At 52.0% G+C, this 13,914-nt stretch overlaps 1 protein-coding gene across 2 annotated transcripts; it reads right to left on the minus strand.

Annotated features, from left to right (window-relative positions):
- Positions 1–1,311: 1,311 nt before the first annotated feature.
- On the minus strand, positions 1,312–11,016 carry RBM42 (RNA binding motif protein 42). 2 transcript variants are annotated; one of them, XM_039466701.2, is made up of 10 exons: positions 10,753–11,016; positions 10,358–10,502; positions 7,844–7,928; positions 7,676–7,750; positions 6,084–6,149; positions 5,833–6,008; positions 5,060–5,392; positions 4,707–4,824; positions 1,645–1,839; positions 1,312–1,555 (listed from the first exon to the last, which is right to left on the minus strand). In XM_039466701.2, exons 1-10 carry the CDS (start codon positions 10,878–10,880, stop codon positions 1,443–1,445), a joined length of 1,434 nt encoding a protein of 477 aa, XP_039322635.1. In that variant the 5' UTR covers positions 10,881–11,016; the 3' UTR covers positions 1,312–1,442. The 2 variants fall into 2 exon arrangements, with proteins under 2 accessions (XP_039322635.1, XP_039322636.1); XM_039466702.2 differs by lacking the exon at positions 6,084–6,149 and having other exon boundaries at positions 5,833–5,987.
- Positions 11,017–13,914: the final 2,898 nt, after the last annotated feature.

Below are 13,914 nucleotides of genomic sequence, written 5' to 3' on the forward strand. Positions count from 1 at the left end.
CTTTGAGGATCTTGGGCTGGGTGGTCTGGCCCAGGTGGCAGGGGGCTAAAGGGCACTTCCTGCCCAGGAGGGAGGCCCTCACCCTCTGACCAGACTGGAAAATGTGACGTCAGAGAGGAGGCAGTAAGGCGGGAAGACAGGAACAGGAGAAATTTGACACCTCTCCAGGGGGATCTCAGTCCCTGAGAGGCCTTGGTATTGTCCATCCGACTTATGCCCCAGTCTTGCCCAAGCTGCCCCTCCTAATGGAGGGTTCTAATGACTGTATCCCTAGGAGACCCTTCTCTCCTCTCCATACTCAAACCCTGCCATCTTCTTCCTCTGGCCTGCTCCCTGCCCCAGCCTCCTTCCACAGTGGTGGCTGCAGGGCTCTTTCTACAGTGCACATCTGTGCTGCCAGGACCTTGCTGCTGCTTGAATCTTCTCAGCTTTTTGGGGCTAGCTGCTGCCTTCAGGGTAAAGTTTAAGCTCTACAGCCTGGCATTCAAGGCCCTGCACAGACATGTCTTCAGACAGGCAGAGGCCAGCTTGGAGCTGGGAAAAGGGGGACAGAGCCCAAGTCTCTGTTCTCTCTCTCCATCTGTGGGTCTCTCCTCTTTCGTTTCCCAGCTCTGAGGGAGAGAACAGAGACCGACAGGGATACAGAAGCTTAAGGACAAGAAACAGAGGGGCACCCACAGAGACAGTGAGATACACAAGTGCCCACTGAGACTCAGGGCGCAGTGAACTGGCTGGCATGGCAGGGTGAAGAAGCTAGAAAGCCCCACAAGAGACTTAGGGGTGGACAGTTCCTTCAGGAAGGGTCCCCTCACCCACAGGTCAGCACTCTTGACCACCATCCTGCCCTGACCACTCTGGACCCTAACTGTCAGGGCACTGGGCCTATTTTCTGCCACTGGACCTTGAACTCCAAGGGTGGAGGGCCCAGGACTTTGTCACCAGCGTGTCCCCAAGCACTCTCCAGACCCTCGGTGAGAGTCTGCTGGAAGAGGGCCAAGAAGGCTGTGAGTTCCAGAAGGGTAGGGCCTAAAAGAGCCCCTACCTTGGTGCTGAGAACACAGGAAGTAGCCAGGACACAGGTCTGGGCCTCAGCTTGTTTTCACCCCTGCCATCCGCCCCCCTTTCTCCTCTGGAACACTCGGCACTCAGCACGTGTGGAAGAGGTTTGAAGAGGGAATGGGAGCGCAGGAAGGGCTCAGAGGCACCCGCCTGGGTGTTCTTCTGGGTAAACTCTCCAGGCTCCCTGCCACTTCCAGGTGTGGGGAAGCCAAGCCCTGCTCCCCACAGCGTGCCTCCACACCCAGGCAGGGGTGGAAATGAACGTAAATTTATTGAAACTGGTTTTGGGGTGGGGGGTGGGTGGATAGCTGGGGGGTTTCCAAAGAGAACTGAAGAAGGAGCTAGCGCCCGGCCAGGTGAGAGCGGGTGCCCAGCCACAGACCCTATCTCAGGCCCAGCTTCTTCTTTTCCTTCTGCTTCTTGCGGACCACGTCCAGGTTCCGGTCCTTCCACATGCTCTTGCGAAGCTTGATGGGGCGCGAGCCCACATACTTCCCTGTGGGGACAGAGGGTTCAAGGCAGGCTCGGGTCAGGCTTAGGCCAGTGCGTGCTGCACCCCATTTCCCCAGGAGCAGCCTCACCCACCATTCATCTCACGCATGGCGCGCACGTAGTCACTGGGGTCCTTGAAGCTGACGAAGCCGTAGCCCTTGGTCTTGCCTGTGCGCTTGTCACGGATCACCTTGGCCTTAAGGAAGGATGGGAAGCGGCTGAAGGCGCGTGCCAAGATGTCATCGTTCACCTCATTGCCCAGATCCCCACAGAAGATCCGGAAGTCATCTAGGGTGGGGGGTGGGGGACGATGTCAGAGGATGCAGAGGCCTTGCCCGGTGTCTACCTTGTCTGAATGACTCCACCTTTTCAGAGGCATCCAGCCTCTGCCTAGGGACCTCTTAGTAATAATGGCCAACACCTACTGACCCTGTGCCAGGAGCTTGGCTGGGCACCTAGAGGGAGGTTTCCATTTCTGGCACTCCCAATGATGCTTTTACACTGAGGCACAGAAAGGTCAAGTCACTGCCCAAAGTGACACAAGCAGGAAGTGGCAGAGCTGGGAAAAGAAGCACCTGGCTCAAGTCCTTACTTTTAACCTTGAATTGCACTGCCCTCCCCACCCCAGGGCCACCTCACTCATTCCCGTGGTAACACTGCTAACTTTGCCCCAGCCCTGGCCTTTCCTCTGAGCCTTGGTGTCCCTTGGTCCCCTGACACCCACTGGCTGACCATCATGGTACCTCAGGAACACGGGCTTCATCTTTCCTCAGCCCTGCTTCCCCTGCAGAGCCCGCCCTAAATCCCTCTTGAGACCTGGACATACTGCCAGCTCCCCTGCCACGACTGCACCCAGCTGACATTCTCACGCTGCCTCTGGGTTAGGCCTGTGCCTCTGCCGAACATGCTCCGTCCCAATGAATCCCTGTCCCCACAAGGAGGGGGGATGAGGAAGATGAGGCTTAAAAGGCTAAGTGGGCCAAGCGCGGTGGCTCACACCTGTGATCCCAGCACTTTGGGAGGCCAAGACGGATGGAATCACTTGAGGTCAAGAGTTCAAGACCAGCCTGACCAACATGGTGAAACCCCATCTCTACTAAAAAAAAAATAGAAGCCGGGCGTGGTGACGCAAGCCTGTAATCCCAGCACTTTGGGAGGCCGAGGCGGGTGGATCACGAGGTCAAGAGATCGAGACCATCCTGGTCAACATAGTGAAACCCCGTCTCTACTAAAAATACAAAAATTAGCTGGGCATGGTGGTGCACGCCTGTAGTCCCAGCTACTCGGGAGGCTGAGGCAGGAGAATTGCTTGAACCCAGGAGATGGAGGTTGCGGTGAGCCGAGATCACGCCATTGCACTCCAGCCTGGATAACAAGAGTGAAACTCCGTCTCAAAAAAAAAAAAAGAAAAAGAAAAATCAGCTGGGTGTGGTGGTAATCCCAGCAACTCGGGAGGCTGAGGTGGGAGAATTGCTTAAACCCAGGAGGCAGAGGTTGCCGTGAGCCAAGAATGCACCACTGTACTCCAGCCTGGGCAACAGAGTGAGACTGTCTCAAAAACAGAAACAAAAACAAAAAGGCTAAGTGACTTGCCCAAGGTCACAAAGCTAGGGTTTTCTCTGGGCCAGGTAGATGTTCCAAGGAGAGAAGACAGAAGTCAAACACTGAGGCAGGAGGGGGTCCATCTCCTTCTTCAGCCATTGCTGTGGCTGCCCCATGGCTTCTGTGGTGATTTGGGACATTCTAAGCACACGTTAGGCCACGCCAGAGCAAAGAACCGGACAAACGAAGAAGGTGGGACCTTGTACACGGCAACTGCCCTGGACACTTCCAAAAACATATACAAAACAAAGAGGTAGGAAAGCGACTGTTCTTAAGATATAATCGAGGGACATAAAATTGCATGCATCCTGATCCAGGACAAAAACATGAATAGCTCTAACAGAGTTTTAGGATGCCTAAGGAAATACGCATATAAACCGAATACAAGATACTGCAGAATTAGTTGATTTTCTTAGAGATGATAACGGTATCACAATATGCAAAAAATACCGCTTTTCTTTTTTTGAGATGGAGTCTTGCTCTGTTGCCCAGGCTGGAGTGTAGTGGAGCGATCATGGCTCACTGCAAACTCCACCTCCTGGGTTTAGGTGATTCTCTTGTCTCAGCCTCCCAAGTAGCTGGGATGACAGGCACCTGCCACAATGCCTGGCTATTTTTATTTTTTATTTATTTTTTTATTTTTTTGAGACAGAGTTTTGCTTTTGTTGCCCAGGCTGGAGTGCAATGGCACAATCTTGGTTCACCGCAATCTCCACCTCCCGAGTTCAAGGGATTCTCCTGCCTCGGCCTCCCGAGTAGATGGGATTATAGGCATGTACCACCATGCCTGGCTAATTTTGTACTTTTAGTAGAGATGCAGTTTCTCCATGTTGGTCAGGCTAGTCTCAAACTCCCATCTCAGTGATTTGCCTGCCTTGGCCTCCAAAGTGCTGGGATGACAGGCCGAAGTCACTGCGCCTAACCAATTTTTTTCTATTTTTAGTAGAGACTGGGTTTCATCATGTTGTCTAGGCTGGTCTCAAACTCCTGACCTCAAGCGATCCGCCTGCCTCGGCCTCCCAAAGTGCTGGGGTTACAGGCATGAGCCACTGTGCCTGGCCAAAATATCTCTTTTCTTAGGAGATAAGTACTGAGGTATTTAGAAGTGAAGTTATTACGTCACTTATAACTTGCTTCAAATGACAAACCATCTACATACACAAAAAGGAAAAAAGTGAACAGAGCAAAATGTTAATTGCAGAATCTAGGTGGTGGATAGAAGGCTGTTTACTGTGCTATTCTGTGTTTACAATTTTTCCTAAGAGTTGGGAGACAAAATGCTCTCTGACTTTTAGGAAGCCAGGCACTTCCTGAGTAAAACAGGGGCTACAAAGTCCCATGTCCCAGTTACCCCCACCAAGCCCCGGCCCATGGCTGGGTAAGGATCAGTCTCCTGAGCCACAGCCTCCCCTCCCCGAGGTGGGCTAACAACAGCACCCACTCTACTGAGATGGATGGAGTTACTGGGCTCACCCTCCCGGCCTGACGCCACGGATAGCAGCCTGGTCTGACCTTGGCTGACACATGCCTGACCTCGAGCTTCAGTCACTTACCTGCGTCCCACTCCAGCAGGCTGGGGTCCTCCCAGCTGCTCCCCGCTGCTGTGCGAATGCAGCGTTTCAATTTCTCTGGCTTCCCCTTCTTCTTGTCTTCACCCAGGGGCTCTGGGACCTGCAGAGGAGAGGGGAGGGTTGCAAAGGGCTTGGTATTGGGGTCTCCCACTGTCTTTTGGCCCCTGGGCCCCCTGCGCTGTGGTAAGGGCTGGATGTGCTTCTAGATGTGGGGCGCACATGCCCACCTCCCTCCCCCCAGGTCCTACCACTGCCCAGTCTGTGGTATGGAAGTTCCTGGGACCCTGTCTGCCCCCCATCCCCTCTATTCCCTCACTGTTAGGCTCCCTGCTCACCTCGAGAGCCATGAGGCCAGGGGGTGGCTCTGGCCGAGGGGGCCGGGGCCGAGGACGCAGGGACAGGAGTTCAGGAATGCGCAGTGGGGGCAGGAGACCTCGGACGACTTCCAGCGGGAGGGGCAGGGGCTCAGGCTCGGGCAGTGGCATGGCCAGGGCCAGCGGCAGGCTGGGCCCAATGACTGCAGGGCCAGCTGGGGCACCTCCTGCCCCCACAGCCACAGCTGCACTAGCCTCCTCCAGCCCAGCTGCCGCCGCCACCACTGCCTCTTCCTTTTCTTTCAGGCCTAGCCCCAGGCCTAGGCCCAGCTCTCGGGGTGCTGCTGGCTCTTCCTGTAGGTAAGAGGAGAGCATGACAGGGGCTGGCTCACAAGTTCAGACCTTACTCTCATCCCGATTCCATCCAACAAAGCAAGCACCTGGGGCCCAAAGAGCAGCCCAGAGACACCCAGGCACAGAAGGAGTCTCCAACTAGATAAACGCAGAGCAGGAGGAACACAAGCAGAGACAGACAGCCACAGACAAGAACACTGGGAACAATCAAATGAGAAATACTCCAATAGCACGTGTTTCTCTCTGTACTCCCTTCACAAAAGGAGAGAACAGAGATTTTGTCACAGAAAGACAGATGTAGAAAGGGATAAAAGCAGAGCGAGAAGGTAGAGAAACAAAAAGCCAGGGGAAAGGCCGACTCAGACACAGCCCATAGGGCCAGGATGGATGGTGTCCCCGCCCACCACACCTCTGACCATTAGTTTCCTTTCCACACTCACCAGAGGGGGCCTCAGCGCAGCCATGGAGCCTAGTGGGGGCCCTGGAGCCCGAGCCATTGGTGGCAGCATCATGGGTGGTCCAGGGGGCCCAGGCAGAGGGGGGCCCACGAGGGCCTGGTGAGGGGGCCGCAGGGCCATAGGGCGGGGGCCGGCTGCTGCAGAGGAGAGAGCGGAATCTGTCAGGGTGTTAGTGGGGAGTTCCAGGGCCTGGGGGGAGTTATGTGGCAGGGCTGATGACCCTGGCCCCTCACCTGCTCTCTGTAGCACGTGGGGGACGAAGGCTGGACGCAGGATAGGGGCCCTCTGGGGGGCCACAGCTGTGGGAGAGAGAGATGGGGGTGTGTGTCATGGGGGACAGGGGCACTTGGGGCAAGGTGTGCACACGTGTGTGTGTTTGTGTGTGTGTATGCAGTCTCAGGATCCAAGAAATCCTGAAGAGTCTGGGGGCCCTCCTGGAGATGCGGGGCCTCTCCCCTGGTTCATTCCATGAAAATTTACCAGAGGTGCTCCTCCGGCTCAGCCCTGTGGCAGGCAATGCTGGGACACACCAACAGGCCCAGGGTCCTCAGGGAGCTCCTGGTCCAGAAGAGGAGGGAATGGAGGCATCACTAGACAAGGAGAGCCCACGGGGACCAGAGCTGGAAGCAGGGAAGTCCAGGCAGAGGGATCGGTGCTAAGAAATGGGAGCCTAGGGAGCCTCTGGAACCCAGGGGAGCCCTCTGACCCAGCCAGGCCTAGGGAGGGCTTCCTGGAGAAAGGGACTTGTGAGCTGAGACCCGAAGGACAATGAAGCATTAGGCAAAGAGTGAGTGGGAATATTATTGGCACCTATAAGCAAAACCTCTTCCCTTTTCAGTTTAGTGTAACTGTAATAGAAGAAGCCAGGATTACAGAGCGTCATGAGCGGGGCTGCGTGGCTAGCAGGCACCCAAAGCACAGTTTGTTTGTTTTTTAAGCACAGCATTCTTGGCTGAGCCATGGGTATCCTCCTGAGGGCAATGGGGAGCCACAGCAGGGTTGGAAGCTGGGCAGGGGAAGTCAGATTTGCATTTTAATCAAAACCATACTAAAAAGTAAAAGACATTACAACTTCTCAAAGATCATCAGATTAAAAAGTATTAACAGGATTTAGGTAATGTAAGTAGCATGTTTGGTTTAATAGAGATTACACCAGAATTTTACATCCAAACAAGAACATGCATCCTTTTCACACATATAAGGAAGTAATGTCCTACAAACTGACAATTGACAGTGTGAGTAAAGGTATCCTAAGGAACAGGAATATGGAAAATGGCCTGTGGGGAGGATGGCTGGAAGACTATAGCTGGGTGACAGTGAGCAGGGAGAGAAGGGACCTCAACAATAGCACTGCTGGCACATTCCAGAAATGTTCGGGCTGCTGGGATCTCTCTGCAAGGAGCTAGGACTGCCAGGGGAAGAGCCTGGTACTTGTCTGGACGGTCTGTCCATCCCATCCACAGACAGTACACAATGCTTCCTATGCAGCAGATACTGAGACTTCTGTCCCTCATGGAGCTTATATTTCAGAGAAAGCAAAAGATGATAGCCGTACTACATAAGAAATAGCTTGTTATAAGGTGTTAGGTGCTGTGGGAATTTGGGAATAGGACTGACAGCAGGAGGGTTGGTTTGCAATGGTCAGGTTGAAACCAAGTTGTCTTGACATAATCAGGAAGGACATGATCGAGTTTGTGCTTTAGGATGACAACATCAAGTTGGGGTGAAATGCAAAGGGTGATTTGAATGAGGATTTAGGCAAGAGGCTGAAGTCATGTAAACAAGAGTGCCTGAATAAATGTGGGGTCCCTGGCCCCAGACTCACCTGCTCGCCGAAGGAACATGGCTTCTCGAGCCTCTGGACTGTCCAAGTGACTCCGATCTCCAGGGCCAAAGCCAACTATTGGGAGGGGAGAGACAAGGATGGTGGGAGGACAGTCCTGGGCACATGTTTTTACCACCCGACCCCCTCACCTTGCCACTCTTTACTTACCAGGACCCACAAAAGGAGGGCCACCCACCATGGAAGGAACTACTGTGGCTGCAGCGGCTGCCCGGGCCTCCAGAGTCTGCTGGACCTGTCCGGGAAGAGGTCGGGGTGAGGGGCCTGACTCAGCGCTCCCCATCTGCTATGACTAGCTCACCCCAAGAGGCCAAGAGCTTCATGCTTAGTGCTCTGTATATGGCTGGCTATCTCAGGTCTCAGCTAAAATGCCACTTCTCGGGGAGACTTTTGGGATCACACTAGGGCTCCCTGGCCCCGGCTTCTCTTACCACCTTATTTCATCTTCCCTATAGCACTCAGCACTGACTGAAACTGTGTCCAGCTTGTCCTCCCCATCTCCCATGCACAACCTCCATGCAAGCCACCATTAGCTCCTGCCTAGATTACTATACGAGCCCCTTCCTCCATCTCCTGGATTCTGCCCTTGTCCGTTACAGTGTATTCTTTTTTTGAGACTGAGTCTTACTCTGTCGTCCAGGTTGGAGTGAAGTGGCACCATTGTGGCCCACTGCAACCTCCACCTCCCTGGTTCAAGCCATTTTCCTACATAAGCCTCCTGAGTAGCTGGGATTACAGGCACACGCCACCACGCCCAGCTGATTTTTGTATTTTTTAGTACAGTAGGGGTTTTACCATGTTGGCCAGGCTGATCTCCAACTCCTGACCTCAGGTGATCCACCTGCCTCAGCCTCCCAAAATGTTGAGATTACAGGTGTGAGCCACCACGCCTGGCCTACCATCTATTCTTACACATCCAGAGTTAGGCTGTTACCCTCGAAGTTGGACCACATCATCTTTCTGCTCAAAATCTTTCAACAGCTCCCAATCTTACAGCACAAGCCAGCGTCCTTTTTTTTAAAAAAAAAAAAATTTTGAGACGGAGTCTCACTCTGTCGCCAGACTGGAGTGCAGTGGTGTGATCTCGGCTCACTGCAACCTCCGCCTCCCAGGTTCAAGCGATTTTTCTGCCCTAGCCTCTCTTGTAGTTGGGAATACAAGCAAGCGCCACTACGCCCAGCTAATTTTTGTATTTTTAGTCAAGATGGGATTTCACCATGTTGGCCAGGATTGTCTAGATCTCTTGACCTTGTGATCCACCCGTCTCAGCCTCCCAAAGTGCTGGGATTACAGGCGTGAGCCACCGCGCCTGGCCACCTCAGGACCTTTGCATTGGTAGTTCTCCGCTGGGAATGCTCTTCCCCCAGACATCTGCCTGGTTCCCTCCACTGTCTCCTTTGTATCTTTGCTTAAATGTGATTTCCTCAGAAAGGGCTTCTGTGACTGTGCTAAGGAACTTCCATCCTTCTTAACCTACATTTATTTATTTATTTTGAGATGGAGTTTCACTCTGTTGACCAGGCTGGAGTACAGTGGTGTGATCTCAGCTCACTGCAACCTCTGCCTCGAAGATTCAAGCAATTCTCCTGCCTCAGCTTCCCATGTAGCTGGGACTACAGGTGCGTGCCACCACGCCCAGCTAATTTTTTTGTTTATAGTAGAGATGGGGTTTCACCATGTTGGCCAGGATGATCTTGATCTCTTGACCTTGTGATCCAACCACCTCAGTCTCCCAAAGTGCTGGGGTGACAGGCGTGAGCCACCTGGCCCGGCCAATTTTTGTATTTTTTTAGTGGAAACCGTGTTTCACTAGGTAGGCCAGGCTGGTCTCCAACTCTGACCTCAAGCAATCTGCCCACCTCAGCCTCCCAAAGTGCCGGGATTACAGGCCGGAAAAATACAGTGATTATTTTTGTTTTGTACTCGGCTATATACTGAATGCCTAGAATAATGACTGGTGCATAAAAGGCACCTGATTAATTATTTGTTGACAGAATGAAGAAGTTTCATTTGCTCATTTTCATTTTTTAACTTTAATTTTTTGCAGCGACTAGGTCTTGCTCTGTCACCCAGGCTGGAGTGCTGTGGCATGATCATAGCTCACTGCAGTCTTGAACTCCTGGACTCAAACAATCCTCCTACCTCAGCCTCCCTAGTAGCTCTGACTACAGGCTTGTGCCACCAGGCCTGGCTAATTTTTCTGCCTTTTTTTTTTTTAAGAGACAGGAACTGTGTTGCCCAGGCTGACTCCTGGCCTCCAGCGATCTTCCTGCCTTGGCTTCCCAAAATGCTGGGATTACAGGTGTGTCCAGCCTATTTTCATCATAATAATTTATCTCTCCTTCTCTACTATTCATATATGGTTGGCTATTGAGCACTTGAAATGTGACTGGGAATAAGGAACTATTAAATATAAATTTTAAATACACCAGAACATTTCCGTTATTGCAGAAAGCGCTACTGGACAGCATGCTCTAGAATATAAGCTCCCAAAGGGCAGAAATGTCTGTCTCAGTCATTACTGTGTTCTCAGTGCCTGGCACATAAAATATTTGTCATGCTAATTAGTCAACAAGGCAAAACGTCAACAGCTCTCTGTACACAAACACCTACTGTGTTCGGGGTATTGTGTTCCCTGACTTATATGCCTTAGCTCAACCGTACCTGCTGGTATGTGTTGGTCGCAATAATTGGGCGGATCACAGGAGCCGCTGGGACCTGCATCGCTTCTACCGTGGGGACCGTGGGCACTGCAGGCACAGCAGTTGGGATTCCGGGTACTGGAGCCCCTAGAACTTCCTGCTCAAACCTGGAGAAATAGAACAGACATCAGAGCTCAGGGTCTCGTACCAATTTTGGAACTCTGAGTATACTGCGCGGGGACACTCACTCCTGCCAAGCTCTCCCCTACCCCCGCCCCCACAATCCCGAAGGTCCCATTTCCCCATGTTGGAGCCGTATCTCCGGCCAATCGAGGCCTGGAGGCTCCGGGATTCGGAGGCTCTGGCTCTGGCTCTGGCTCTGGGACGACTTTTCTCTCTCCCTGTCGCGGGCCTTACAGGGCCATCTCCGCCTCCATTTCCTTCAAGCGTTCCTCGCCGCTCTTGCCCGGGATGCCAGTGCCAGGGCCCGGGACCACGGGTCCTCCTGCACCCGGGAGTCCCGGGGCTGGCCCCGCCCCAGCCATTGCTGCCGCCGTCGCTGTCGCTCCTACTACTGTCTCAGCCTAGCCGCCGCCGCCACCGGTTCTGCTGTCCGCTCTCCGCCTTCGTCAGGGTGGGCTTCCCGAGGATGACGTCCATCAAAAGCGACGGGCGCTGGTACCTGACGTCATACGTCCGGGCGCGAGGGCCAATGAGAGCTGGCCACACCCCCAGGGGGAATATAGGCCAATCAGAGTGAGAGAAGGACAAATAAACGCAAGAACCTGGGCCTATGAGAGCGCAGCGAAGTTTAGGCGGTCCCGCCTTCCTGGAGGAACACAGGCTAATGAGAGCAAAGCAAAGTCAGTTGGTCCCGTCCCCAATGTGGAATCTGGACCTTTGAGAACGCAGGAAAGTTCGGAGGCCCCTCCCGTCTCACCGCGAAGTCCGCGCTGGAAGTTTTAAACTATGCTGAAGTCTGCGTCAGCCTCAGGGTTGGGCAAGGCTAGGAGGCCTAGCTGGGGTCTGGGGCTGAGGGTTGGGGGCTCCTACCCTGGGGTAGGTTGACACCCGACCTGTGGTTCCCATGAAGACTAGAGATGCCCAGGAGGAAGCACCTGACCCGGGTTTCCTGGTGGCGGACACCTGAAGACATTTAAAGATGAGATGTACAGGGTGGGAGCCAAGGCCCACACTAGTGCAACGCAGAGGGGCACGTGCGTGGGCTTGGTCTCTGTCCTTTCTTGGGCCACAGCTGACCCCTCTTTTTTTTTTTTTTTTTCTTCCCCGTAGCCCTCAAAGTGTTTTATTCTGAATATTTTCAAACATGCACATTAGAGGGACTAGTATAACAATCTTAAGTACCTCTCAAACGCTACCAATATTCGGCACTTCTGGATTTCCCTTTATCTATGCTTCTCTTATTTTATTTTAATTAATTAATTAATTTTGAGACAAGAGTCTCACTCTGTCGCCCAGGCTGCAGTGCAGTGGTGCTGTCTCAGTTTATTGCAATCTGCACCTCCCAGGTTCAAGTTATTCTCTTGCCTCAGCCTCCCGAGCAGCTGGGATTATAGGAGGGTGTCACCACGCCTGGCTCATTTTTGTGTTTTTAGAGGACACGGAGTTTCACCATGTTGGCCAGGCCGGTTGAGAACTCCAGACCTCAGGTGATTTGCCCGCCTCAGCTTCCCAAAGTGCTGAGATTACAGGCATGAGCCACCACGCCCAACTATTGTATGTATATATGTTTGTATGTATTTTTGTATGTATTTATTTATTTTGAGATGGAGTCTTGCTCTTGTCGCCCAGGCTTCAGTGCGGTGGTGCGATCTTGGCTCACTGCAACCTCCACCTCCTGGGTTCAAGCAATTCTCCTGCCTCAGCCTCCTGAGTAGCTGGGACTACAGGTGTGTGCCACCACGCCCAGATAATTTTTAGTAGAGACAGGGTTTCGTCAGGCTGGTCTCAAACTCCCGACCTCAAGTGATCTGCCCACCTCGGCCTTCCAAAGTGCTGGGATTACAGGTGTGAGCCACTTCGCCTGGCCAACCAGAACTATTTTTAAAAAATACCCTTAACTATGCCATTATGAATACAATCAAATTAATTTCTCAGTATCATCTAACATCCAGACTGTTCAGTTTTCCCTGTCTCAAAAATGTCTTCATACAATAGTAAAATCAGGATCAAAACAAGGCCCAAACATTGCATTTGTCTTTTTTTTCCTGTCAAAGCTTAATTTTTGCTTGCTCAGATGTTTACTAGCAAGAAAAACTTTAATTTTATTGGCTGCCTTGGTTTCTTGAAACTGCAGTCTGAGTCAGTACAAATGAATACCTGCCTGCCTCCTTCCTTCCTTTCTCCCTTCCCCTCCCTTCCCTCCCTCCCTCCCCCACTCTTTCTTTCTCCATTCCCCCTTTTGCCTTCTCTTGAGACAGAATCTCTTTTATTTATTTATTTATTATTTTTTTAAGATGGGGTTTCTCCATGATGGCCAGGCTGGTCTTGAACTCCTGACCTCAGGTGATCCACCCACCTCGGCCTCCCAAAGTGCTAGGATTACAGGTGTGGGCCACCGTGCCCGGCCTTGCCTTCTCTTTATTGAAGAAACTGGATCATTTATCCTACAGGGTGTCCCACCCATATTTTGAATTTAATTACATTCTTTAATTTTGTTTCGCTTGTTTCTGACTGCCTCCTGCCTCTTTCCCATATACTTGTAGTGAGAGCTAAGGCTGGATGAGATTTAGATTTAATTTGGTAAAAGCACACTTCATAGGTAATATTGTGTGGTATCATATCCCATAGTGTCCTACTGGGGAATTCCATCAGAAGCACAAGATGTGTGGTTGCCTTCCCTTGGTGTCAGGATGGATCAGTGCTGTCATCCTGGTCCATCCATTTGAAGAAGCCTAATCAACCTTTCCCCCAATAGTTTTAGTAGCCCTTGATCATCATTACCTGTATCCATCACTTAATCAATAGCAAATGGTCGTTTTTGGATTCTGTTATTCTCTCTGAAGTTATTAGTTGTGATTCTTCCATAAATAACCTCTTCATTAGAAATTTGGTTACTTTTGGTTGGGCGCAGTGTCTCATCCCTGTATTCCCAGCACTTTGGGAGGCCAAGGTGGGAAGATGACCTGAGGTCAGGAGTTTGAGACCAGCCTGGCCAACATGGCTAAACCCCGTCCCTGCTAAAAATACAAAGATTAGCAGGCATAGTGGCATGCACCTGTAATCCCTGCTACTCGGGAGGCTGAAGCAGGAGAATCACTTCAATCCAGGAGCCAGAGGTTGCAGTGAGCCAAGATCTCACCACTGCACTCCAGCTTGGGCAACAGTGGGAGACCCTATCTCAAAAAAATTAAAAAAAAATTTTTTTGTTCCTTGTTCACATACAAGAAAAATAGAGGGGCTGGGTGCATTGGCTCACACCTGTAATCCCAGCACTTTGGGAGGCTGAGGCAGGTAGATCACCTGTGGTCTTGAGTTCAAGACCAGTCTGACCAACATGGAGAGATCCTGTCTCTACTAAAAATACAAAATTAGCTGAGCATGGTGGTGCATGCCTGT

This window comes from Saimiri boliviensis, chromosome 14 (assembly GCF_048565385.1).
Source record: "Saimiri boliviensis isolate mSaiBol1 chromosome 14, mSaiBol1.pri, whole genome shotgun sequence".
NCBI classification, from domain to species: Eukaryota; Metazoa; Chordata; class Mammalia; order Primates; family Cebidae; genus Saimiri; species Saimiri boliviensis.

What these genes read in the sequence shown, in the direction of transcription:
- RBM42 (XM_039466701.2), bottom strand. Translation starts at nt 10,880, where the DNA reads ATGGCTGGGGCGGGGCCAGCCCCGGGACTCCCGGGTGCAGGAGGACCC. An exon ending in ATGGAGGCGGAGATGGCCCT is followed by an intron (nt 10,503 to 10,752) that starts GTAAGGCCCGCG and finishes CTATTTCTCCAG; the next exon opens with GTTTGAGCAGGAAGTTCTAG. An exon ending in CCACGTGCTACAGAGAGCAG is followed by an intron (nt 6,009 to 6,083) that starts GTGAGGGGCCAG and finishes ACACCCTGACAG; the next exon opens with ATTCCGCTCTCTCCTCTGCA.